General features: G+C 38.4%; 2 protein-coding genes across 2 annotated transcripts in view; both read left to right on the forward strand.

Annotated features, from left to right (window-relative positions):
- The window catches only part of PI4K2B (phosphatidylinositol 4-kinase type 2 beta), a 28,683-nt gene extending 17,545 nt beyond the window's left edge, over nucleotides 1-11,138 (forward strand). The window contains exons 8-10 of the mRNA XM_081123092.1: nucleotides 848-981; nucleotides 1,543-1,602; nucleotides 7,409-11,138. Of these exons, the coding sequence (XP_080979218.1) occupies nucleotides 848-981; nucleotides 1,543-1,602; nucleotides 7,409-7,582 (368 nt within the window). The 3' untranslated portion in view covers nucleotides 7,583-11,138. The remainder of the gene's footprint in view (nucleotides 1-847; nucleotides 982-1,542; nucleotides 1,603-7,408) is intronic.
- A 7,011-nt stretch (nucleotides 11,139-18,149) lies between these two features.
- Nucleotides 18,150-27,932, forward strand: part of ZCCHC4 (zinc finger CCHC-type containing 4) — a 44,418-nt gene continuing 34,635 nt past the window's right edge. Inside the window, 3 exon segments of the mRNA XM_081161554.1 lie at nucleotides 18,150-18,296; nucleotides 18,997-19,115; nucleotides 19,806-19,888. Of these exon segments, the coding sequence (XP_081017680.1) occupies nucleotides 18,170-18,296; nucleotides 18,997-19,115; nucleotides 19,806-19,888 (329 nt within the window). The 5' untranslated portion in view covers nucleotides 18,150-18,169.

Raw genomic sequence — 27,932 nt, forward strand, 5'->3', positions numbered from 1 at the left:
ATATAGCTTCAGGGAGATGTGGGCCAACGGAAAAGCTTTCTTTGGAATGGACTGTGTACTTCCCGCAGTGTACAAAGAGATAGATGAAAGTAAGAAGGAATGACTCTAAAGGCAGATTTCTTCCTCAGGGCTTTCTAAATGGTAGGAGCCATTAAAGCTGGAGGTTCTCATTTGATGTACCCGCAGTAGTTCTATGGGTGATGGCTTTGTCATAAGCTGTATACGTTGGTGTAGGAAACTGAACGTGCACTCTCTCTAGAATATTTCACTGCTTTACAAATCCTTCTAGTCCTAGCACTGTGTAGATTATGGTCCTCTTGGGAGAAAACTACAGTTAGCCCAGAGTGATGGGTCTTTTATCCCTTAAAACCAACTCACCTATTTACCTACTAATTATTTAAAATTTTAGAAGATCATGAGTGTGTCCAATTCCTGATCATTTGTGGCTGGAAGGGCAGGGAGACCTCAGCCAAGATGTTTTTGATCTGGGGCTATGAACAAATTATAGCTATCTCTTCATTTCCAAACTTAGGAACCAGATTCAGATAATATGTTTTTATATAGGACTGTTTGAAATAGACTCATTATCAAAACTCTTACTCTTTAAAACTCAGAATCCTAACTAGTTCAGGTAAAACCTTACTGTGTTTCACCGTCTGAATTGAACATCCAAACTTGGAATTTGAATAAATTAAGTAGAAAAGGATAATTGTTTTCTGATAACTTTTTTCTCCTGCCTGTTTTTTGCTTGTTTTTTGAGAACCTGGGAATTGTAGGAAAAGAACTGGGATAAACATGGGTCAAAATAAACCCTTTCCTTCACTGATTAGACTACTTTTTGTGTTAGATCCATTTCATTGGGCTTGGCTTCCTCAAGCAAAAGTTCCTTTTTCTGAAGAAACAAGAAACTTGATTCTACCATATATTTCTGACATGAACTTTGTGCAAGATTTATGTGAAGATCTTCGTAAACTTTTTAAGGTAAATAAATCTTTAGTTTTAATTATTATAGAAAATGAAATCTTAAAATAGAAGAGATTTTCTTAGTAGAGATACTTTTTAATTTACTGGCTTTTGGTATCACTTCTTGCAGTGCAGCTTGACATAACAGAAAGGAATTAGCAGTTTTACTCTACAGAGCATCAATTTGTGATGTTACACTTACTATAGTATTCTTTGAAGTGAAATTTAAAACTGGAGAAATTGTTGCCTTCAAAAGTTGAATATTTACATAATGACTAAAAATTATAACAACTGTTTGGTGACCTATTATAATTTACTTCTCTCAAAAAAGCCTAAACTCATTGGATGGAGTGCCATTTTAAATCTTTTCTGGAACAAGTTGGAGTATAAATAAACTTTTTATCATTTTAGGTGTGTACAAAAATACCTCAAGTAAAAATACTTTTTCATGTTATTTTATCAATTAGGAAAGCTTTCTAATGGCCTTATTGCTAAGTTGAAAGAGTTTGTTTTCAAATATTTGTTTCAAGTATCTTGATTTTTGGAATCATAATGATGTTTTTTTCCTTTCTGTGATAGACTGACAAAAGATTTAACAAAACTACTTTTGAAAGTCAGATGTCTGTGATGAGGGGTCAGGTAGGTCACCTTTTTATGCCTTGCTAAGAAAAAAAAACAATCTCTTTGAAATACTTACCAACTTTTTTCTCCATTGTGACCCAAAGATGCAATTCTGGATACTGTCTTTATGCTGAACCAAAATAGCTCAGATGATTAGACATGAAGTTGATTTCAATAGTACCTTTCCTCTATTGTCTTATAAATTAGATATCCCTGACTTGGTTGTGTTAGTTTCCACGTACTGTGAATTCTTTGTCCTCATTTTGGTAACTGTTTTCCTGATTCATACTAGATTTTTCCTCCGAATTTCACGTGCTGAGATGGACTGTTGCCTATTGATTGTTTACCTACTAGAACGTGTTTGGCCTTTGCAAGAGCAGTCAGTAAATAACCATGTCACCATGGGGCATAAAAGTAATAATTGTAACTCAGTCCTCTCACCCCTTCTCACCTCATAGATACAAGGTATTAGGTCTGCTGGCGTGGGCCGGGAGGCTGGGCTGCCCTGTAGATGACATCTGGTTCTTCCACTCTTAATAGTATTTAGATTCCAAAAGGAAGACTTGAAATGAAAATAAACTATACTGTAAATAGTGTATTTTAGTGAGTTACTAACCTTTTCTTCCTAAAATATACACTTAATTTAAGGTAGCTGTTTGCTGCATCCTTGTAGCAAAAAAGACAAGTCTAGATTTTGCACTATTATATAACTTTAACAAATAAATATAATTAAATTAGATAATCATTTATTCACCAAATGTTTATAGTCAGAACTAGTGCCAGAAATTGTTCTAGTCATTGAGATAAAGCAGTCAGTAAAACCCAGTTCCTCTTCTCATGAAGCTCAGGGAAAGGGGACGGCTACCAGCTTGTACATCTCTGCTCCATTGCCTATGCAGTGCTTTGCTGGAGTCCTAAGTTTTAAACAGGAAGGGAAATGGCTGGGGCACTAGTATAGACCCAGATCATAAAGGGCCTTAGGTACCAGAATATAGATTTCACACAGAAGGGATTGGATCAGTTAAAGATTTAGCATTAAAAGGGGCTTTGGTGAGACTGACATTTTGGAGGAAATCTCATCCTGAGTTTCTGCTCTGATCTCCTTGAAACTGTGCGCCAAATTGCACATGTAAGTGTGTTCTGGGCATGGCGGGAAACCATAGGATTTCCATCTCAGCAAAAGGGATCCCTATCCCAACAAAGATTAAGAACCACTGTAGAAGGTTAGGCTGGACAGTGGGGTTCAGGTTTACTTAATGGAAGAGGAGTCTAGAGCCTCTTGGGGATGTGTTTTACATAATTCAGGCATGAATGAAGGGTTTAGATCAGGGGTGGGGAACGTCCGGCCCTTGGGCCAGAAAATCATTTGGTCTGGCCCTGCCAAAGCAACCGCAGGCAAGACTCGAAATTCAGTAACTCTAGGAGCTTTTTCATAGCTAATTTTTAAATTGATAATTTTGTATGGCTTGCAAATGATGTTGGAAATATCCAAATGGCCCTTGGCAGGAAAAAATGGTTCCCCACCCCTGGAATTTTAGATGATCAGTGATTGTAATTATATTGCAATGCAGAGTGTTACCATTCCAAATATATTAGAGCTAAATTTTCAGGCATTGATAATTATCCTCTAACCTCACCTTTTTGCTTGAAACAAATTAACTTATCAATATGCTCCATCTTCTGGAATTATCCCTAAGTATATATCTTTATCTTAGAAATAATTTTTTAAAATAAAGGCTGTAAATAATTTTGTAAACCTTTGTTGTTGATTAAAGTTAGTACATAGAAATTTAAATGTAAAAATGCTTATCTGAAAAGATATAGAGATAGTGTACTACTGAGTGAGGTCTGTTACAAAGATATACCAGTACTTATCTGCCATTTTAGCTTTATTTATTCATATCCTATCTCACTCACAAAGGAGTTAAAGTATTATATAGGTGTATATAATAAAGTAGAAAACTGACAGGATCAAGATCTGGGGGAAAATAAAATGAAACAATACCTTTTCTGTATGTTTAATTTTATTTTATTATTTTTTTTTAATTTTGGTTTTGACCTTTCTGATAGCCAGAAAGAGTAGAGTGCCTGACCATGTACATGATTATGTAGCTCTCTAGTTTTAATGACATTTTTAAAAATCTGGTGTAAAAAATCAGGTAGTAATTTATATTCCAAAGTAAATCAGTGCTTAATGAAACAGAGACTTAGCAAACAAAAACCTATGTTCCAAACAATAGAATCATCATTTAGTTAGTTCCTTAATTGAGTCAAATTACTTGTGCTATTTCCATCATTTATAATTATCCCTTAAATCCCTCTTCTCTCCAATTTTGCCAATTAACTTTATGATTTGTGCTTTGTACAACCAAGTCTTTTGCCCTTGTTTATACTAAGTCTTCAGTTTTACACACAATCAGTGTCATGCTCTGATTCTTCACATAAAGATGTGGAATGGAACTTGAAACTAATAGGAAGGCATTTCTTTTAAAATCTCGGCTGTAATGTTTATGAGAATTAAAGATAAACCATGTTTTGAATTTTACATTAAATAGCTGTAGGTCAAAATGAGGTTCAAAAACTCATTCATATCCCTTTCTCCCTGTGCCAGTTTGGAACACTAGGCCTCAGAAAATATTTATGGGCAGTGTGAAATATATTTTATACATGATCTCAAAAAAAAATGGCAGAAATAATAAATAGGCCCTGGACGGGAGCTCAGTGGGTTAGAGTGCTGACCCAGTACGCCAAGGTTGCAAGTTCAGCCCCCGTCAGGACACATACGGGAAGCAACCAATGAATGCATACATAAGTGGAACAACAAAATGATATCTCTTTCCCTCCCTCCCTTTCTCCCTCCCTCCCTCCCTCTCTCTCTCTCTCTCTGTCTTCCCCCTCCCCCATCAATAAGTAAAAATTTTGAAAAAAAGAAATAATAAAACTGCTTTATCAGTACATAGTGAACTTGTATTCAGTGATTTGTAAACCACACAGTCATTTGCAGATTCAGAAATGATTGATGTTAAGAAAATGAACTTAACACTTTAGTAGCTCCTGAGTACTTGACCTTTTACTATTTGTAAGTTTCTTATCATTTATCCTCATAACAGCTCTCCATAGTTATCTGCATTTTCTATGGAGGAAACTTGGTTTAAAGGGGTTATAACATCTGTAAAATAAGGGGGTCTCTCTCAGCCTGGCAAATCTGCAGCAGTAAGCATTCCCTCTTCCTGGGGACTTTATCATCTCTTCTCTGGTCTAACGCTCTTCTAAGTGGTGTCCTTACCTCTTTTCCTCTCTTTTCCACACTAGACCAGAATGGTCTCCCTCAGAGCAAATCTGATCCTACCTTTCGTGACAAAAAATGCCTGTGATTCGTCAGTGCGTACAAGCTCAAGTCTGGGCCTCGAGCACAGTCAACAAGACCTTTCACAGTCTGCCTCCAGCCAGTCCACCTGCTTTTATCTCTGTCATTTGCAGCTTCCCCTAAGCCTGGCCACTCTTAAGTGCTTGTCCTTCTCGTTTTCTTTTCCCAGTGGTGCCATCTCTCCTCCTTGCCTTCTCTTACTTTGGAGGACACCTTCCTTCAAGCTCCAGCTTTGTCTTCGTAGACTCCTCCTGCTACCCAGGGAGTTCTCATTTCCACAGCACTCTGGGAATCCACTGCTGGCCATTTTACTCAGAAATTTGATGTAAACATCAGCATATTGGGCACATTATACTATTAAAAAGTAACTTAAAATCAACCGTAAAGTAGAATATATGTGTCCTTAAAGAGATACAGTAATTCTTGTGCCCACTAAAATTTGAGGACCAGTGAAATGACTAGTCAAAAGGAAAGAAATCTGTGAGTTTATACCATCTGCCCTTGACATAACTGTCAGTCCCTACCAAATTATCAAATGTGGCATAGATGGAGAATTCTGAAGTGTTTCACCTTGCCTGCAATGTTTAGTCTATTTCTGAAAATTATCTTCTCTGATTTAAGCATATAATAACACATGAGTGCTGCAGGTGGCTCTAACTTGACTAGACTCTGCTCAGTTCTCATGGAAAAATGTAAATAGATTTGCTTATTCTTTGAGAAATGAAAAAATGGTGGTAGGTAGGAAAGAGGAACAGATTTTAAAGTAAGGGCATAGGTCTTCTTCTATTGTTAAGTGTCTATTACACAACATTGCCATTATTTGTTCATGCGGCTGTTGTTTCTAGAATGTGGGTATTTTAGGGCTCTCCTCCCCAACACAGTATGTGCTCAGTAAATGTTTCTTTAGTAAATGCAGAGTTATCGAGTGTCTTCTCAACTCCCAAAGAAATTATAATACTTAGGATAGCTTTAAGATAGAATAATTTTTGCTATTAGTATATATTTGAAAATTGTTAATTCTGTAGAATGACTTTTTATTTTCTTCGTACCATTCTGTTTTCCAGAGTCTCTACAACTGTTATGTATTGTTTTTAGAGACAGGAAAATATTAGCTGTTGCTTAAATTAGTGTTTTTAGACTAACATTTTTAGAACAGAATTTTTAAAACCAGTAGAGGGAACTAATGAGAACATTCATTCCTTAGACTGTGCTGGTGCCCACTTTTTATTTCATGGTAAGAACAATGCTTATGAGGGTAAATTTTATAAATTCTTTATGTCTTGTTATTCAGATATGGCCACTCTAGAAGATTTTAAGGGAAGAACTTAAAAAGGGATCCCCAAACATAGATGCAATGAGTATATACTGTTGCTAGAAATAATTCCCTGATGTGTTAAATACTTTAAATCTTCTAAAATTGAAAACATCTAGTTTATACTATTTAAAGTATTATGAAGTATATTTATTAGTATGGCTTTGTGTTGAAACCTTTATGCTTATCACTATTAGTCTTAATAGTGCATACTATCTGTATATTAGATATTTATTTCCAAATACTTGAAGGAGACATTCCTATTTCTAAAGTACATGCATAACGGTATTTTTTTACCTGATATTTAGGGGGGAAATGAATTATTAAAATTTTATTTTATCTGAACAGAGTAGAATAGGCTGCAATCTATGTATTGAGTTTCATAACCTTATTTTTATGCTCAAGTAGCAATTCTAAGAATATGTAAGCATGGAATGTAATATTTTACTTTTCCTAGTTTATGTTTCCTATTTAAGAGTTAGCTCTGAAATAAAACTTTATTTTAAATGGCTACCTTCCCAAATTCTGTAACCCACTTGCCCACTGGCCATACATCATGCTTTTTCATGGCACTTCTGCCTTCTAGTACATGGTACAATTTACTTATTCATAATGTTTATTGACTCCTCCCCCTGCTGAAATTAAGCTCTGTGAAGGCAGGAATTTGGTTTGTTTTTTTCAGTGTTTTATCTCAGCACTAGAACAGAGCCTAGCGTGTAGTTTGCTTGCAATAAATATATTTGTTGAATGAATGGATAAGGCAATTATTTAGTTAAAACCAGACTATTTAGACCAGTATTTGTTTAGCTTCTATGTCAAATAGAGTACGTGGAACCATTCACTTTATTCAGTCTCTGGTTTCATTTCTATTGGACGTAGGTGCATTCTAGAATATTTTAAAGGTACCGGTTGGCCTAAGTTATTTAATTCTACTTTTGTGCATTTGTGTGTATATATGTGTGTATGTGTAAACATAAATACACCCATATAATATGTATTTATAGCAGTTACTCCTCATCACAGTCTATTGGGCATAAGTGGATGAAATAAAAACTGTAATTATGAATAAATGGTTAAACTAATGTTAGTAAACTGAAGGAACTTTGTCTTTTTTGAACTGGTGACAATATCTCTTCTTTTCACAGATCTTAAATCTTACTCAGGCTTTGAGAGACAGGAAGAGTCCTGTCCAGCTGGTACAAATGCCCTGTGTAATTGTGGAGCACAGTCCAGGGAAAACTCAGGGTCGGAAAGCCAACCTCGGCAGTTCCTTCACCCAGACTTTCCACTGCAGGAAGCCATTTTTTTCCTCCTGGTAGCAGATGCAAGAGAAACAATCTGTGTGGCATTCTTGTGTTGTTAAAATGTAAATGTATTTACATTACAGTGATGTAAATCTGCTATTAATAAGAGCTCCAGTTGCCAAAAGCTCAAATAACATGTCTTTAAAAGGTTATGTGTTGAATGTAATCAAAAGTTTACAGTTTTTGTCCAAATAGTAAATTCCTACTTCAGGGAAGAAGCGATGTATCTTCTATATAGTATTTTTATAGAAAAATTGTACTTTATGTTGTTGATGTTAGTTTAAAAGGTAATTTCATGGTTTACACATTCTGAAATGACCATAATTACTTCAGAATTCCAAATACAAAAGTAAGGTATTTATTGACTTTGAATAAAATAACTTTTTATATACTTCTTAAACATTAAGAAGGTTAACTCTTCTTGTATTATAAAAGGCCTTTGAGTGTAAAACTGCTCTTATGAACTCTAACCAACTAGTTAATAGAAAAACAGGTAAGAATAAAACAATGCTGCCTTAATTTAAAGCGCTGCTGTTTTAGAACGTGAATAAGTGCCCCTAAAGTGACCATTATGAGGGACCAGAAAATTATATCTTGGTTAAGTAATAGATGACCACTTTCTTTTTTGTACTTCAGAATATTTTTGGTCAATTATTTTGTTAAAGTGATGAAAAAAATCTAAAGACACTTCCTTTCTTAAAAATGGAAACACTCAACTGAGACTTGAGGAGAATTATGTAAAATTATAGTAGATTCTAAATGTTTTTGAAATTCCAAAATAGCATTAAAAATTCCCTTTCCTTGCATGGGATCAATTACATAATCAATTAGTGCTCCAGAGGTACTAATCTTGTTCAGTTTAGTACTTTGGTTAGTATTAAACTTCACTGAAAATTAAACCACACATCAAATTGCATATTGGATTATATTTTGGGGTCCTAGGACATAAACTTAAAAATAACAGCAGTGTTTTAAGAAACTTGAAATTCCCAATGTTATTATAATTACAGTCAACTTTAGAATATCAGTCCTAATTAAAGCAGACCATAACCAAGATAACCATAAAATCATTTATATTTGATTTTGAATATCAGTATGTCTGACATCTTGGGAACTTGTAGCACTTTTAACTCACTAAGTGATTTAAATTGAGGTGAACCCAATATGAAATGTGATTCCAAAGAAGCAGGAGTTTCATTCTCTTCTTCATGCTCCAAACAAATACCACCACCACTCGGACTAAACTGGGTAGTTTGTGGTCTTGGCCGTGACGAGAGAGCACACTGCTGTCCAAGTAGAAGTGCTCTCCTACCTCCCCCGGCCCTTCGCCATCCTAGTGCTGAGATGATGGAAAACTGGAAGTTTAAAGCTCAAGCTACTAGCTGTAGATAAATACTAGTCATTGAAATGTGCCTTTGAGGATGTGTTCTGAAAGAACTAAGCTGTTGTGATGTGGGTACTGCTTTCATAAAACAGTTTCTTTCAGTATTTTGAGAACTGCTATTTAATTTTTATAATGGAAACCTTGTAAATTTCTACTGCTTTATATTCTAAAATTAAAATAGTGTGGAACTACTTTTTAGTGGTCTTACCAGGCCAGAAAAGTTAAGTTGAAGTATTTAAGATGTGATTACAAGTCAGAGTACATCAGTTATATTTTGTAAATTTTCATGAACTTAATAGTTATTTAAATATTATGTTAATTTTTTCAGCAAGTATATTGTAATGTCACATGGTAGACTAAAGGTACTAAAAAACCATTGTCTTAAGGCTTGATTTCTCCTGGAGTATGTATGCATGTTGAATATTTATGTTTATAAATGATGCCAAACCACCATTTTCTTATTTCATATCATAAAGATATAGTTTAATGCTTTATAATTCCAAAAGATATATTTAACTAAAACCTTAATTGGAGACATTTAAATTTTATTTAATTACATGCTGCCTTATTCTCCCCTAATTTGTCAGCAATTGAAGACTGGAAACATGGCATTTTGCAGACTTGAAAACTTGATTCACAGTTTATTTTTTAAAAATTTTAAATACTATACTAATAGAATTAAAAATTTATTTAAAAATGCTGGTGACCTGTTCTTTGATCAGATTACTTCTTAGGTCTTTTACAGATATATGAAAAGACAGGCAGTGTCTTATGTTTTATAGTCTACCTTCTTTCCCGGAGTTGCTTGGGCACCTGTGTGGAGTTTTGGCGGAGATTCTCAGTCTACCCTATGTTTTCAAGCCTACGTTACAGTCAGTTTGGGACCGTGCAACGGAGTTCTGGACAGTGAGATGTGGGAAAAGTGATAAGTGTGACTTCCAGATCCAACAGTAAAGCTCTGCCATCACAATCAGTGGTCGTGATTGAACACAGTCTCCTGTATTCTTGTTTGGCTGTAAACACAGTTTGCAAAACGGAAGCAGCCAAGGCCCGTGAGGCACTGCTTGGAAAGGAGATCCCGCTGACTTCATTGGACTATGACATGAGCAAGAAATAAATGTTTTGTTTGGTCATGAAACTTTTGAATTTATTCATTACTAAAGCATAAGCTGTCCTATACTGGCCATTATAATGTAAATAGAAAAATATAAATCATTTAGAAATAAAATATGGTATAGGAAGCAGGTGGCAGCAGCAGTGGGTAGTTTTTCAGTCTCCCCAAATCCCCATAGAGCTATCCCCATGGAGCAAAAGCAAAAACAGTGACACCATCTTCACTAAAATTAGGTGATAGTCTCCAAGAACCCCAGAATCTGAGCAGTTTGGGCTAAAACCATCAATAGCAACAAGATCACATGGGAGCAACAGCTTGGAGGAGCAAACAGAGAGAAAGTAAAGGAGAGCTTGTGAAGTTTGTATGAGCCAAAGAACCCAGAATTTGCCACTGTGTACTCAGCCCCAAAGGAGGAGTCCACAGTAGTGGCAAGCTCAGCCGGTGGATCCAAAAACCACAGTCACAGTTGGGAGAGGGCTGCCCAGCAATGACTGGGAGTAAAAGGAGCCTACAGAAAGGTATGAGGGTGCTAGGGCAACCTGGTCCTCAGGGTTCTCAGAAGTAGCCAGTGAGAGAGCATATAGGCCTGCACCGGGCAAAAACATTGGATATAGAACACAGATGGACAAGGGAAGGATGCTGGGGGTAAAGAAGAGAAGGTTCAGGCACTCAGTAGAACAGAGGACCAACCAAGACAAGTCAAAGTACAGAGTGCACAGAAAACCGTATTACCCAATACAGTTCAGTAACTACAGAAGAGAACCCTAGAGCCACAAAACTGGGATACTGTCCTGGCTCACCTCACCTCCTACGTAGGAATCTTTGAAGAGTATAGGAGGAAAAATGTAGGAAAACCCGTGTCACTTAAACATGACCACATCGAACAATATGCTCTAAAAAACCGGCTGAGATCAGTTACATGACATTGTCCTATTCAGTATTGGACTGTAGAGCCCGGCCAGTGCAGTAAGGGCAGGAAAGAGGTAAAAGGTATGAGGGTCAGAAAGTAAGAAAACTATCATTATTTACAGATGACATAATTATGCATGTAGAAAATTCAAAAGAGCCTACCAATAACTATTAAAATTAATAATTGAATTTTGTAAGGTTTATATACCAGCAACATTAGAAAAAAAAATGTTAAAGATACCATTTATAGGAGCAACAAAACATCAGGTGCCTAGGCGTGAGTCCAACTGAAGACGTGCAAGATCCCTATACCAAAACAAAGTACTGAGAAAACTGCAGCAAATGTGACAAGATGCCCACATTTATTAAAATCTGAGCGGTAGGTGAGTGAGTGTTTTTTATATTCTCTGTTATTTTCCATGTTTCGATTATTTCATTAAAAGAATAAGCCTTTATATGGGAGCATGTTTACATGAATGTTTTATTTGCCACCTTTATTAGTTTGCTGGGGCTGCCATAACAAAATAGCACAGACTGAGTGGCTTAAACAGAAATTTGTTTTCTCAGAGGCTGGAGCCTGGGAGTCCAAGGTCAAAGTGCCAGCAGGGTTGGTTTGACCTGCCTTCTTGGTCCAGAAAGCCTCCTCATTGCGTCCTTACATGGCCTTTTCTCTGTGCACTCACATCCCTGGTGTCTTTTCCTGTTCTTATAAAGACACCAGCCCTATAGGATTAGCACCCACCCATATGACCTCATTTATCCTTAATTACCTCTTTAAAGGCCCTGTCTCCAAATAGTCACCTTGGGGGTTAGGCCTCAACGTGAATTTTGGGGAGGACTCATGTCAGTCCATAACACCACCCAAAGTAGGAAACTTAGGCACCTACATATGCATTAGTCCCTAATGTGGACGAGATCAGCCTCTACCTTAGCCAATACTGCAGTCCAGCCACCTTCTGAGTCATGTTCCTAATGGAAGACAGAGCATAGGAACACCCACTGTAAATATTTTCTGAAGTGAAGTCTGAGAGTTTTTCTTCTTAATACTGTGCAGGAGCTTTTCAACCTGGATTTATAATAATTATTTTGTCTACAGGGATAAATGTCTTGCTTACTGCTGGGCTCTGGGTTCTGTTCTACGTAATTGTAAACCAGAACCTCTCATTTCTCAGTTGTGGCAGATACATGAATTTGCTTTAGCTATTTTTCATTTCCTTTATAAAATCCCAACTCCTGAATGGATCACAGTTGGTGTGATCGATATAAATCTCTCATTGAATTCAACACGCTTATTAGGTACTCACTGTATGCCAGATTCTCCAAAAGGTAGTAGGAATACAAAAATCAGTAGGATGCAATTTCAGCTCTTGGATTTACTCTTCAAATGCTGTTCAAAGGGAGAAGGAAAACCTGAAAATGGTAATAGATCTAAAATCAAATGTTTTTTAAGGACTAATGTCCTTCCTAATCTTTGATTATGTGTCCTACACCGGCACATTTCTATTTGCCTCTTAGATTGTAAATTCCTTGCATACAAGAGAGGGAAAGCAAATGCTTTGTAAACTAAATGCTTGACTGCCTTTGACTTGAGCTCTCAACATTTTTCTTTTTATAGAAGCGTATTTTCAATGTCTAGATTTCTCTTGGATTGTGGAGGGTATGACTCATTCAGCCTCTTGGCCCATGGATCACATAGTTTATGTATATAACAAAAATGCATTTATCTAAGCAAATTGCATTATTTTTTCATTGAATTTATTGGGTTCACCAAACCACACAGGTTTCAAGTGTACAACTCAATAAAACGTCATCTGCACACTGCATCGTGTGCCCATCGCCCCAGCAAATGGCATAATTAATCAGCATCATTTTAGTCAGTTTTTACCTGCTCCAGAATTCTTGTAGAGTTCTTTGAGAAAAATAAACCCGTAAGCTTTAAAGTTTTTATTCTACCACCAAGTAATGCAATAGATTTAACTTCTGTCACTTCAGAATACTGTAAACATCCTTATGTTCTGATATTGCTATCTTCAATAAATGGAATAGACCTGCATGTAAGTCCTGGTTCTGCCCGTATTAGCTCCGTGTCCTTGGTCAGATCTTGCGGTCTACGTGTAAAATACACGACCTGATGGTAACAAGAGATTTGTAACGAGGACCGAACAAGGTATATTTTGTGAAGAGTGCAGTGCAAATTCTGTTACTTCTAGATTCGATTTCCACCCGAGAAGCTGTCTGTGTGTGTTAATGGCACGCTTGGAGTTTCGGGTTAAATGGTGAAATAAGGCATGCATCCGTGTTTCTGGGTTTGGATTATTGCGGAAAGGGGGCCTGTGCACACGCAAATTTCTAGATTTGATATCGTCTTTCCTGGAGCGTGGTGACAGATTTGGAATCAAAAGGCCATTTTAAAGCATTCTGTCTTGTGACACGGGTTGATTTGTGGTTGAGAGGAAAAGGCACCTTAGGTCCCCAGGTGATAGTAAGAGACTCCCTGGGAAACTAAGCAACATTTCAAAAGTTTTTTTTGTTCCAAATCCTGACACCAGGGTCCAGCTTGTGAAATGCTAACCTGGCAGCTGGTGACTGTGCCTCTCTCTGTCCGGTGGGTTTTTTTAGACCAGGAAATGGAAAGCATGTGATATTTTAAAACAGCAAAAGCAGCCAATGTGCTCTGTAAGCAAAGAGATGTGTTTATTTTTCCTTTGACTCCAGGCAGCCTGGCCGCTTCTCAGCTCTGGTTACACTATTTCTGCCTGGCAGCTTCAGGCCTTGGACACCATCGAGACCTGCTGAAACCAGAGAAAAATCAGAGAGCCTCCCCTCCCCGAGTTGTACAAACATCTCTGGGCTGGTCCCTGGTGCGGAACTGGCTTAACCAGATTCAGTGACACCTAGGCCTGACCTCCTGCCGAGGTGAATAAAACTGCCTTTTATCTCAGTGTGACTTTGGGAACAATCCAGAAAGCTATCCTACCCTTCAAGTGTTTGTCGTAAATTGCAGTACATACTTGAAGGTAATCGGGAACTACATTTAAACCAAGTGTGTACTGCTTTAAACCAAGGTCGCCGCTGCCCTGGAAGTTTCTAAGCAATGTGACTTCTAGCTCCACTTGCTATCAGTACTATCAGTGAGGCGTTGGAAAGGCAGAGTCCTCTGAATCCAGCTAAAATGCTGCTTATCTACTGGACAGCATCCACCGTAATATTTTTTGAGGGGAATTATTACCTTTAAGTTTTGAAAGAGTGTGGCTCAGAGAGGTCAAGTTGTCCCTGACGCGGAACTTGGCGTATATGGAATGCAGTAGAAAAGCTTTTGACTCTGAATGAAGAGATGGAGGAGGGGTAGTGGAATAAGCCACTCTCAAACAGGCCACTTTGGCATAAGGATTATTTCAAGTTGAAGGCAATTAAAAAGAAGCACATACGAGAAAAGCTCTCTGCCTTCTCCTGTTTGCCTAAAAGCAGGACATGATTTGTAAAGACACCTGCCCCCTCCCCTCTCTACCTGTAAGGAGAGAAGTTAATCAGTGATCATTCTAGACCCTCAACCATCCAGAGAGAGCACCAGAGGCATCTACCCAACAATGTTTGCTACCACTAACCTTTATCTACCATTAGTTTCCCCATGTATTTGCCTTGCCACAATTTGCCAGGCCTAGACGCTCAAAGTCCTCCTCTTTGTCGTATCATGTCTCTAAAATTTTATTTATTTTTGTTAAGATGCTATATAAGCCCAAGTTCTAATCACCCTTTGGGTTACTCACCTCTAAGTGCTCCATATGTGTGCTTGATGGGCAGTTAATTAACTTCTGTTTTTCTCTGTTAATCTGTCTTTTGTTAGTGTAATTTAAATGGCCTCAGCAGGAAAGCCCGAGATGGCTTCCTGGGGAAAAAGATGGAGGGAAGAGTAGCAGGATGATTGACAGGCATTGTGGCAGGGAGAGTGAAGAGAAGGGTTAGCTGGTCTTGCTGGGAAAGAGCTTTGTGACATATTAATAGACATTCATGCATCTAATATTGTGGCTGCAGCCGTAGAACGTTAGTTGCCATTCTTGGTTGTGACTGATAGTGATACTGTTGTAATTAGCTAGTTATTAATAACAGGGAAGGAAGAAAAGGAAGGCCGGACATTATATGTATGGTAATTTGGGCAGCTTCACCAGGAAATTGCAACTTTGCACTCCCTGGAGAACCACCGGTCCATTCCCTGAAAAACACTGGGGGAAAGGATTGGACAAAGGGGGAGATGGGCAGTAAAGTTGGGGTGATGTAGGGAAGGTACTTGCCTCTCAATCTAGCCTGGGGAACCATGAACTGGCTAGAGGGGACAGGGCCAATGCAAGCCCACAGAAATTTGGGAATAGGTAATCCCATAGAGAAGGAAGCTCACTCTCTTGGCGCTCTTGGCTCTGAGCTTTTGTGGCTCTTTTGCATTCACCCATGTTTCCTCCATAGTTATGTGGTCCCATGGACCCCTCACACAATGGACTGATGGACTGCATCAGGAAACACAAGCTAGCCTGATGCTGGATTAGACTGCGCAGATACGGAAAGGAAACTCAGGGCAATGTCTTTAATCCTAGCTCTGCTGAAGCCCCAGCTACACTTCTTCTGTGATGGGACAAAGGAAAATTGGACCTTGGAAACTCAGGGATTTAATTCTACTTAAATAAAAATCACTTATTCTTCCACGGGAGTCTCAGAAAATTCTTTTTCTCATGCTGTTGTAAGAAGCCCACTCCCACCAGCAACTAGTGAGGATGAGGAGAGCTCCCCACCAATAACAATAGAACTAACCCCATCTCAAACTGGCTTAAGGAGATAAAGGAATTCATGACTCATAACTGAAAACAGGAGGCATGGCTGGATCTAGGTGTTCACATGGTATCACACATTCCTGTCTCCTAGTTCTGTTTCCTTCTTAGTGACTTCTTGCTAAGGCAGGGGCTTCTGAAGTTTTTGGAAACACTGCCACCAGCCACTTGGTCATCCCAGTGAAGAATGCTTCTGTGACAGATTGTGTCATTGGTTCCAATTCTTCACCTCTTTCTGACCCATCCCCTCTGCCATGTATCTTTGCAGTGCTTGGAAACCAAAAGAAGGAGGTAGAAGTGATAGTGGCAGCTCCAAACTTAGGCCTCCAGAAGTTTGACTGTGTCTCCTAGCTCTCCTCTGCTTCTGCCATCTCTATGAGAAAGACATGCCCAGGCTGACCCCCAGGAGGAGTGTCTTAGTTCATTAGGGCTGCTATAACAAAACACCACAGACTGGGGAACTTAAACATCACAGAAATTTATTGCTCACAGTTCTGGAGGCTGGAAGTCCAAGATCAGAGTGCCAGCAAGATTGGGTGAGGGCTCTCTCTGGGTCATAGACTTCCTTGTACCCCCACATGGCAGAAGGGAGTAGGGAGCTTTCTGGGGACTCTTATAAGGGCACTAATCCTATTCATAAAGCCTCTACCCTCGTGACCTAAGCACCTCTCAAAGGCTCTACTTACTAATACTGTCATCTTTGGGGGTTAAGGATTTCAACATGTGAATTTGAGGGGGACCCAAACATTGAGTCCATTGCAAGGAGGATGAGAGATACAAGGAGCAGAACTGAGTTATCCCAGCCAAGGTGAACCTGGACTAGCCCACCACTAGATGCACGACCTAGCCCAGAAAAGACTGAAGAACTGAACCCCTCAGGCACATGATAAATCAGTATTATGGATGCCACTGAGATGACAAAATCTATTACAGCTGTTTTTTTAGACATTCCAGCCTTTCCCCAAGTCATCTGCCCAAACCCAAACTAGTCCTTATGGTTCTTTGTACCTCTTAAGCTACATGGGCTAAACTTGTATCATTAAACATGGGTCCAGAATATTTCCTATTCTAAAGATGGAGACATGCCAATAACTTGTGCTGGATGACTTGAAAAGGGGAATTGTTATGCCAAAGACCAGGTGCGACAGGTGCAGGTGAAGGATTTGAGTGAAATCATTGCATAAAGTGTGCTTGGGAAAGAGCAATATTTCTGAATTGATATACCATAGTAGTAAATGTGAGTTTGAATATGTCCAAGTACTATTGATTCTTTACTTTAAGGAGATCTATTTATTTCATCTACAACCATACGTGTGTGTTTGCTGCAGCTATGTAAGTCCTGAATTTGGATAGATTGATTCCTCCCACTTTATTATTATTTTTCAAAATTGTTTTAGTCATTCTAGATCCCTTGCCTTTTCATATAAATTTCAGAATAATATGGTCTATAGCTACAAAAATCTGACTGAGATTTTGATAGAAATGGAGCTAAACCTGTATCTCCTCTAAACTTAGTGAGAACGGACATGTTTACTACATTGAGTCTTCTGATCCACACAGTATGTCTTTACATTTATTTAGATCTTCTTTGATTTTTTTCATCAACATTTTGTAGTTTTCAGCACACAGGTCCTGTGTACGTGTTTTGTCAGATGTACGTAAAACCTAAGTATTTCATTTATTTGAGTGGTGGTAAGTGGTACTCTATTTTTAATTTTTGTGTTCCCGTGATCTTTGCTAGTATATAGAAGTACAGTAGAGTTCTGTATGTTTATCTGGTATCCTGCAACCTTGCTGAACTCAGTTTAAACTAGTGTTCTCTTTGTAGATTCCTTGGGATTTTCTATGTAGACAATCACGTCAGATGCAAATAGGGACAGTTTTATTTCTTTACAGTATATAAATGTCAATGGATATGTGACTATAACATGTAACTATAAACATTGTCCAGAAGGTAGAAGATGACACTGTGCCTCCAACTTTGAAAAGAGGGTGGTTTCACCAAGCGCAGAGGCTTCAGCTATGTCTGTTGTCAACTGCTGCTGGTGGTGATGCTGCCTTTTGGACTTAAACCCAACGAAATCTTTGCTCCAAGGAGTCACCTCATCTCCTGCCTGTATTCTTATGAGATGAGGGTACTTACAGGTGCGAAGGGGGGCGGCAATAAATAGGTGAGTTCATTGCACAGGTCCAACGAGTCGTGCCCCACTGTGCCAAGGACTGCTTAGGGGCAGCCCGGGGCTGGCGGCGCCTGCGTTTCAGCGGCCGCAGCTCCTCCTAGGCGCGCGGGGGCGCTGTGAGTATCTGCGGGTGGTGGCGGCGCTCTTTCTCAGCCTCCTTATTGGTCGGACTGAGGCTGTCGGGACCGCGGCGGGAAGATGGCGACCCTGTGGGACGGGCCGGGAGCCGTGGAGGCTGAGGGGAGCCCGAGCAGCCGGGGGAGCTCGGGAGTGGAGCTGGTGCTTTCCTCCGATCCCGCCACGCCCGCCCCGCTGTGCCCTCACGGTGGGTCGTGTTTGGGCTCAGCCTGGCTGCCGGGCGCCTAGGCGCGAGGGTTAGCCTGAGTCTCCATGGGCTTTTAGCGCTCCCCGACTTTTACCAGCCTCTCTGCCCCACCTTGGGTGATACCTAGAAAACGCCCCTTCCTCGGGAAGTTGTGGTTTTCAACTTACCTAAGAAACCGTCATAAAAAGTCCCCGCTGTTGTGGTTTTGGCCCCAGGGCTGTTACATCTTTTTTTTTTTTTTCTTTTTCCTTTTTAACGAAAGAGGCAGAGGCTAGGCAAAAGGGATGCGTGTTACCGAGCAATTCCCATTGCCAAGTACTTGGAGATGTCATTGGTTGGTTTGCTGTCTTTTCAGTAAAAAAGGGTTAGTTAAGGGGAACGGCGGAAGGAATTGTGGCGGACGGGGGGTGTGTCCAGTTCCAAAGGCTCAGGTTTCGGCCGAGTGGACGGAGGCGGCGGAGCGCGCGGTTCCCAGCACCCAGGCCATTCGCCACGTAGCTGCGGCTCCGCTAACAAGAGCGCTTTATTGCTGGAGAGACCGGTTTTCAAAATTGATGTCTTAAGTAAATTACTAAAGTAGTGGATTTAATTATGATAAGTCGTGCATAAAATTAAAAAGTTTTCTTTAAGGGTGGTGAAAACTGGGAACTTGATGTAGAGGACTCTTGTTTGACGTGTGTTTTTCCTGTTCTGAACCTAGGACCCACTCTTTTGTTTGTAAAGGTGAACCAAGGGAAAGAAGAAACACGGAGGTTTTATGCCTGCTCGGCCTGTAGAGATAGAAAAGATTGTAATTTTTTTCAATGGGAAAATGAAAAGGTATATTAACTTTTTGGATATATGTATCTATTTTTGATGTATGTGACATTTTGGAGAATGTATGAAATAAATCTTTTAAGAGCTGAAGATGCCATGTTTTTTTCTTAGAGATAATGGAGTTTCGTACTTACTCTGAACTTACTTTGATCATTGATGTCTTAAACTACTGTCTCAAAGACTTAGTTCCCATTAAGACCTTCTGAGGCGTTAGTACTGGGTTTGCAAGTGTAGATTTCTCCCTAATGAGTCTAGGTCATGATCATTCCAGAAAGTGTTTTAGAAAAACACTTATTTTGAACATTTGCATTGAACATCCTTTATACAGCTACTGGATGACTGATGAAGGCACTTACTGAAATAGTTATGAGCTGAGTATCCTCTTGGGCTCAGCTCCAGTTAAAGTTTCTGAAGGTTTTAACTAGAATATTTTCAGCTTTGTTAGGTTTCTTAGAAAACAGTCTTCTGCAGACCTGTTAAGATCACCACATGTGCGTTGATCTCACTGCTTTTGGGTACTGCTTCAAACTACTCTAGAATTTTTCCAGGTTAATGTTTTATTTTTTTCCCTCCTGAAATGAATATTTGTTTACAATTTTGAGCTGCTTGAATTTCTGGCTTCTTGATGTCAGAATGTGATACCAGTTTCTCTAGCATGGTAACAAGTACACTAAGTGGATTTTGTGCTCTCAGTTGTCAGGAGCTAGACTTGCTGCCCGAGAAGCTCATAACCGAAGATGTCAGCCTCCTCTATCCAGAATGCAGTGTGTGCAAAGGTACTTATGTGGTGTCATTTTTACTTATCCTGTCTGTCTGTTTTTTGTTTTTTTTACCTGTGCCTTTAAGTTTAATTAATTAACTTATTTTTATTGTGGTAAATATATATATATAACAAAATCTGCCAATTCACTAGTATTAATTACATTCACAGTGTTGTGCAACCATCACCATTATTTCCAAAAATTTTTCATCACTCCAAACAGAAACTGACACCATTAAGCAATAACTCCCATTCCACCTCCCTCCAGTCCCTGGTAACCTCTGATCTACCATTTGTCTCCATGAATTTGACTATTGTAAGTACCTCAGATGAGTGAAATCATCAATATTTGTCCTTTTATGTCTGGCTTATTGCACCTAGCGTAGTAGTATTTTCAAGGCTTCTCCACATTGTAGCATGTGTTAGGATCTCATCCTTTTTACAGCTGCGTACTGTGCTGTCGTATGTATACGATGCTTTGTTCATTCACCCGTCAGTGGACACCTGGGTTGTTCCCACAGTTTGGCTGTTTTAATAGTGCCACAATACACATTGGTGTATAAATATCTGTTTGAGTGCCTGTTTTCAGTTCTTTTCATATATACCTAGGAGTGGAATTACTGGATCATGTGGTAATACAATTTTAGTTTTTGGAGAAACCACCAAACTGCTTTCCACAGTGGTTGCACCATTTTACATTCCCACTAGCAGTGTATGAGGGTTCCAATTTCTCCACATCCTTGTTGACACTTATTTTCTTTTTTTTTTTAATTATAGTCATCCCAGCAATTGTGAAGTGGTTTGTCATTTTGGTTTTAATTTTTTATCTCCTGATACTCATAATGTTGATCATCTTTCCATGTGTGTTTTTTTTTTTGGCTATTTGCTTATATGCTTTGGAGAAATGTCTATTCAATTCTTCTGTCAATTTTTAATACAGTTTTCTTTTTGTTGTTGAGTCACAGGAGTTCTTTATATGTTCTTTTTTTAAATATATCTTTATTGATTTCAGAGAGAGGAAAGGAGAGGGGGAGAGAGAGAGAGAAACATCAATGATGAGAGAGTCATTGATCAAGCCCACAACCCGGGCATGTGCCCTCACCGGGAATCGAACCCCGATCGCCTGGATCCTAGGTCAATGCTTAACCACTGAGCCACGCCCGGCCAGGCTCTTTATATGTTCTTTATACATTTATATGCTCATTCTTATCAGATGATTTGTGAATATTTTCTTCTATTCTTTAGATTATCTTTTCATTTTCTTGATGATGTCCTTTGATACAGAGTTTATAACTTTGATAAAGTCCAATTTATCACATTTTCCTTTTGTTGCTTGTGCTTTTGAATTCATTGCTAAATCCAAAGCCATGAAGATTTCCTGTAATGTTTCTTTTTTAAAATACTAAACGAACTAATTTTTTTAAAAAGCAATAAACACCTGTTTTTAAATATCTCCACTGCTAAAATGTTTTATTGGGTGAACTGGAATTGTGTCATAGATTTAATTCTTTAGCAAACCTGTGAAAAGAATTCATTCCTCTCCTGTGTCATAGGCCTCTGTGCTGGGAGAAGCTCCTTATGAATCCCTTGTTCTGGGTTGCTGTTGACTAATAGGTTTTCACTCTCATGGCTACTCCTTGTGGCTACCTGGGCTGCTGTGTTTTGAAGGATTCTGAGGTCTTATCCAGGTTAAGTGGAAAGGATTACTGGGATCTATTAAAAATGTCTTCCTAAGCTGCTTAGTAGATTTTAAAGTCCTTTGAAGGAGGAGGCTTTTCTTAAGATAAATGGATTCCTCTTAACCAGAGTAATTAATCAGTGATGTCTACTTAATTTATAGGAATTCAGTCGATAACAAAAAATGTTGAAAGGGGAAGTAATATAAATTGAGCACTACTGTGAGCTAGGCACTAAACTAAATGTTTTACATGAGATATTTTTTAATCCTGCTGAGTTGGTTTACTTAGATGAGAAAATCGAGGTTTGGAGAAGTTAAGTAACTTCATCAGATTCATACTACTAGAGTGACTGTATTTTTATTTATTTTTTATTTTTATTTTTTTAAATATATCTTTATTGATTTCAGAGAGAGGAAAGGAGGGGGAGAGAGAGAGATAGAAACATCAATGATGAGTCATTGATCGGCTGCCTCCTGCACGCCCCCGACTGGGGATCGAGCCCGCAACCCAGGCATGTGCCCTGACCGGGAATCGAACCCTGATTGCCTGGATCCTAGGTCGACGCTCAGCCGCTGAGCCACACCTGGCCGGGAAAGTGACTGTATTTTTAAATATAAAAGCAGATAGTAATTAATATATGATGTGTAGTGATTCAATTTAAGGAGACATCAGGAGATAAAACATGAGGAGTTATATAGAGATATATCATAACGAGATTATCACAATGAGATAGAATGAGATGTGGAAAGTAGGAAAACATCGCCCATGCTTTCTCCCTTTGCATCCCTCACCTTGGTCCATTTGTTACATTTCCTCCAGGCCTGCTGTTTTTCCTCTGCCAAGGTTTGTTTTACAAGGTTGTAGTCATAATGCGTACGTAGTTTTGTACTTTGCCTTATCACTTACTTTTGTCTGATAAGCATGTTGTTCTTGTTATTACATAAAGACATTGATGATTCAGTTAAGCTCTATAAGAAAATCTAGGTGCTCTTGTTTCCCTGCATAATCCCTGCATAATAAAACTTTAGTCTGCAGCTGAAACACTGTTCTTGTCTTGATACTGCCGGAGTACGGTTTTTTGATAATAAAGAATTTTTGAAATTTATATTTCATGCTTGTTAGAATATAAAAACACTGGCCAGAATATGAAGTATTTAAGAATTTTACAAGGTTGTTTTTCCTGCTTATAGAGGTTATTGACCTCATGGACTCGGAATTATTTAAAAGAGAAAAAGAATGTATAGGTTCAGTAAGACGATTTCATCAGTTATCTAGTGCTGATTCTTGAGAGCATGTCTTAAAATAATTTTCAACATCTTAAATCATCTGTGACCCATAACCTTGGATTTTGTTGCCCAACCCACCATCCAACCATCTATCCATTCAACCATTTGTTCATTCTTTGTTGAGGGCTGAAAAAGAACTTAATGTGCTAGCAGTGAAGTCGAGATGTATTCAGAAATTACACGGTGTGTAGAAGAGTGCCGACGCTACTCAGAGGAAAGACTAGTGCCCTATAGTCAGAGTGCTGCAGCTTACTTGTGCCTTAGCGATCAACATAGTTGAAGGACCTGGAGTTTGAAGAGGTTTTGGAAGATGAGTAGAAGTGTAAGCTTTTTGAAATATAATGTCTTTGATTTCACTGCATCGCTTTGTAATTTGCCCTTATGATTTCTTACATGCTTTCTATCAAGTAAAAGGTTCAAAATCAGTCATTCCTCTAACAACTTAAATTTTCGCTTTTAAAATCAAAGGCTTACTAAATTATCTATTCTCTGTTATTAACTACCCATTCTGTTAGTGTGTCTTCAACTTAAGACTAGCAGTTCATTCTTTTTTTAAAAACATGTCTTTTTATGGATTTCAGAGAGAGGAAGGGAGAGGGAGAGAGAGAGAAATACCAATGATGAGAGAGTCATTGATCGGCTGCCTCCTGCACATAACCTACTGGGGATCAAGCCCGCATCCCAGGCATGTGCCCTGACTGGGAATTGAACCGTGACCTCCTGGTTCATAGGTTGACTCTCAACCACTGAGCCACGCTGGCCGGGCTAGCAGTGCATTCTTGTGTGTAAATGGACCTAAGGATGATGAACCATTGCTTGAGATTGTAGTTGCTTTCTAATAAAACTTTATGTAAGTCATGTTGTCTTATTAAATAGCTACTGTATTTGAAAGTAGTAAAGTACATTTAAACATTATACCTATTCTATAAAGCAAACTTCACCTGTTATAGTAACAGTAGCTTTCCATTGACTAATTTTTGAAATTGTTAGAAAGGAGTGATGGTAGCTAGCAAGATAAACTGACCTTGTTACTTGATTTTGATTACAGAACTGGCAGTGCTGTACAGACTTCTAGGTTTTACAGACTAGGACTTGATATTCATTTTCCTAATCTCACTCTGAACCATCCTTTATATTTCATGTGCTCAGTTGACAGATTTACATTTTGTGCCTGAGATTTGACTTTCCTTATAGTTTCTAGCTTCCTGTTAATGTGCTGAAATGTGTTATTCTATTATGTAGTACATTGGCACCTTTATCGTGACCTATGAAGTCTTAGGGAAGATACATTTTATGCTAGAATCAGCATTAATTTATTTGCATTCAGATAGTTTTATCTAGTTCATATTTTATTTTGTTATTTTTTTTCAGAGCTCATTTAAACTCAGATTTTCAAGGTCTGCTATTAGGGAAATGCCATAAACATAATTTGTCTACTCCAGGAAAGGCAAATGGAACATCAAATGGAGATCAATAAAAATGACATTTCAAAACGCTAGCCTGCAATTTGTGAATCATGCTGAGCCATGTGGCAGAATGAATTTCTTTTCCCCCTGGGGTATATGTAGTAAGTACAAATAAGGAGAGAGCACTGAGTAATCCTTAACTCTTCATGGTTTCATGTTCTTGCTACCAAACTTAAAAAAAAAATCTTGTGTCTGATGGTTTCCAGAGGGGAGGGGTGTTGGGCCATTGGATGAAAAAGGTGACGGGATTAAGAAGTATAGATTGGTAGTTACCAAGTAGTCATGGGGATGTGTAGTATAGCATAGGAAGTATAGTCAGTAATATTGTAATAATTATGTGTGGTGCTGGGTGAGTACTGGAAATATTAGGGGAAACACTTAGTAAAATAATATTGAATGTAAGCTGTAATTGAAAAGTAAAATTAAAAAATATGGTCTAATAACAAAAAAATAAAAGTAAAAAAACCTCCTGTCTGAATGTTAAATTTAAAGCAGTATGGTTGAATGATTATGATGTGATTTGGAATAGAGAGAAATATGCACAGTATCTCAGTTTATCTTTTATCTTATTGGTTGATAAACAAGCAATAAAGCTTTCTGAAGGACAACTCTGACAAGGCACAAAGATATATAAATGGAGGATATTTAACAGTGTTCTTCTATTTATTATTTATTATTTTATTTTAAAATTTCTTTTCACCCTCATTTATTAAATTTAAAATTTAATAAATTTTAAATTTATTATCACCCGAGGATATTTTTTCCATTGCTTTTCAGAGAGAGTGGAGAGGAGAGAGAGAGAGAGAGACATCAGTGTGAGAGAGACACATCGATTGGTTGCTTCCCGCACGCTCCCTGACCAGGGCCAGAGATCGAGCCTACAACCGAGGTATGTGCCTTTGGCCAGAATCAAACCCAGGACCCTTTAGTTTGTGGGCTGGCGCTCTAACCATTGAGCAAAACTGGCTAGGGCAACAGTGGTCTTCTTTTAAACATAATTGAACTTAGTGCCTTAAGTGCCTTAAGGTAGTCCTATATAGTGAGTGAACTGTCACACTGGCCCCTCGTTGCCTTGGACTTTATTTCACCTCTCTCTCCTGATTTTGCAGCTTCCACCTTTAGTTGGCATCACAGAACCTGACGCAACTTCATCCACTTGGGGATCCTCCTTGTTTTTTTCCCTATAAAGCCCTTGATTGTTGTCCTTCTTTCAACCATGTCAAACGTTTGCTCTGTTGCTCAGTTTTGGTGCCTGGCTGCCTATAAACTGTTTCAGGACTGAGTCATAGGCTGATGGCGGTGACACCCACCTGTAGCTTCAGCAGTGCTCAGTACTGCATCCAAGAGATGACAGCGTGAAGAGCCAGGACCAAGTTTGCACGTGGGTGGACACTCCCTGCCATGCCTGGCCTCTGTCTGGCTGACAACAATTATAAATCTTATGTCAATGTCCTACATGCTAAAATGTGAAAAAATAGGTTTCTTGAAAGTGAGGAAATAGTGTGGTTGGTTTTTGCTTTGTGATCCAGTCTGACAGGCTTTCTTTTAATGGGTGGATTTAGCCCATTTTCATAGTGGATATAATAAATAGGCTTGGTCTTAGTGTTGCTGTATTTTATGCTTTCTGTTTTTATTTCTTCTTTTGGTTCTCTTTCATTGTATATGGTCTGCGTTTGCTTTGCTTGTTTTAATGTACACTTCCATGTTTTTGTTGTTATGGTTGCTTTTGTGACTTCCTGTGGCGTATTCAACCCATTTACTTTTTATCATTCATCTAAAAATGAGAAATGATGAACCTAGTATGTTTCTTCCTGTCTCTTTCTCAGTCACTGATTTTATTTGATTGTTTCCTTTTAGGGTTAATGCACCTTTGAATATCTCTTCCAGCGCTCATCTCCTATGCTGCTGAAATTCATCTAGCAATTTTTATTTTTTAAATAAAAGTTTTATTAATAAAAAAATTTAAATAAAAACTTATATGTGGCTATTATATGATTCCATTGATATGAGCTGTCCAGAATAGGCAAATCTATAGAGACAGAGTATCAGTGGTTTTTAGAGGCCAGGGGTGGCGGGAATTGTGGGGTGACTGCTGATGGGTACCAGGTTTCTTTTAGAGGTGATAAAAATGTTCTGCAGTTATATTGTGGCAATTGTGCCTAAAAACCACTGAATTGTACACTTTAAAAGAGTGATTGTGTGGTATGTGAATTAAATTTCAGTAAAGAGACCTGTTTGTGGCGATAGAATCAAATAGTTCTGTGAGGTTTTACAAAGAGCAATATGCCTGTCTCCACCCATGCATTTCCCCCTCCCCAGAAGCAGGCACAGTCAGCTCTCCTGGCTAATCCTTTTAGAATTCACCTTCCTATCTGTAGAATACCAAACATGCTTGGCTTATACTTCTTGATTTATCAGTTTTGGGAATTGTCTGTTTTTTTTCATATGGAAGATGAGGGTTTATCTTTCCCACCTCTCTCTGCTCTCTCTCCTCCAACCTCCCCCATCCCATACTTTTTACACCTTAGTCTTATATGGTTATATCATGAATTTGGTTAGGTTCAAAATTAAGTGTTTGCATTATTATAACCATATAATAACAGCTGTACCACTCACTCATCTGTTTCCTTCTCTTATCATTCACTGGGCTGTCAGTTGTCCAATACCTTAAAACTGTGGCTTCATGTATTTTGTCTGTTTAGAAAATTTTTGAGGGCCAGGATGGAAAATCTGGCCTCTGTTACTGTATCATGGCTGGATGTGGGCATCTTCGACACAACATTTAATAATGAAAGGTAACAGCAGTAAATTTAATGCTTCTGTGGCTGCAACGTACTGGTTCTTTCCACTTGCATTTCATGTGTTAGGGGCCCTTTTCTTTACTAACATTCTTTCTGTGAATTACTATAAAAGTTTCTTCTAATATTGCTGTCCTTTTTCTTTCCAGTCATAGATAAAGCTGTCAAAAGAACAGTTATCACAGAAATAGAAACATTTAAATATTGGCATGATAAGCTTATTTCTTGCTGTAGCCATTCAGAATATCTATTTGTTACTGCCTTGGGTGCTTTGAAATGAAACTGTGCTTAGAAATAAAATGTTTTAAAACCCACTTTGATTCTACATTAAGTTATTTTTTCCAGTGAAGTTCCAGAGTTTAGTTCAATTGAAACCGTGTGACTCTTCTCAGACTAGAAGAATCCTTTAGTGCACTATTTGACACGCTTAGATTTGGACATTCCTGACCCTCTATGAGCCTCGATAAGCTTATTTATTTGTCTTTTGTTTTTCTTCCTCTCATTTCATAGCTGGCATAGCATATATAAAGTCAGCAGTTTTTAAAACATACTGACCGTGATGATTTTCTCTCTTTACTCATCCCAAATAAGAAGAAAAAAGAAAACAAAAGGCCAAGGTGGTGACTTTGAAATCAGATATAAAGATGACTTGAAAGATTGGATTCTATCTTTCAAATGGGATTCTAATATTTTTTAAGGCTTTGAACTTCAACTGGCTGTTTGGGGGATGAGCTTCTCAGAACTGCCTCCATCAGTATTGCTAAGAATAGAGGAACTTTGTAGGAACATTTGTTCTTTTAGGAGGTAATTTTTCTCGCTAAGTATGCCATA

The sequence above is a fragment of the Miniopterus schreibersii genome (genome assembly GCF_964146895.1).
Source record: "Miniopterus schreibersii genome assembly, chromosome: 1".
NCBI lineage: Eukaryota > Metazoa > Chordata > Mammalia > Chiroptera > Miniopteridae > Miniopterus > Miniopterus schreibersii.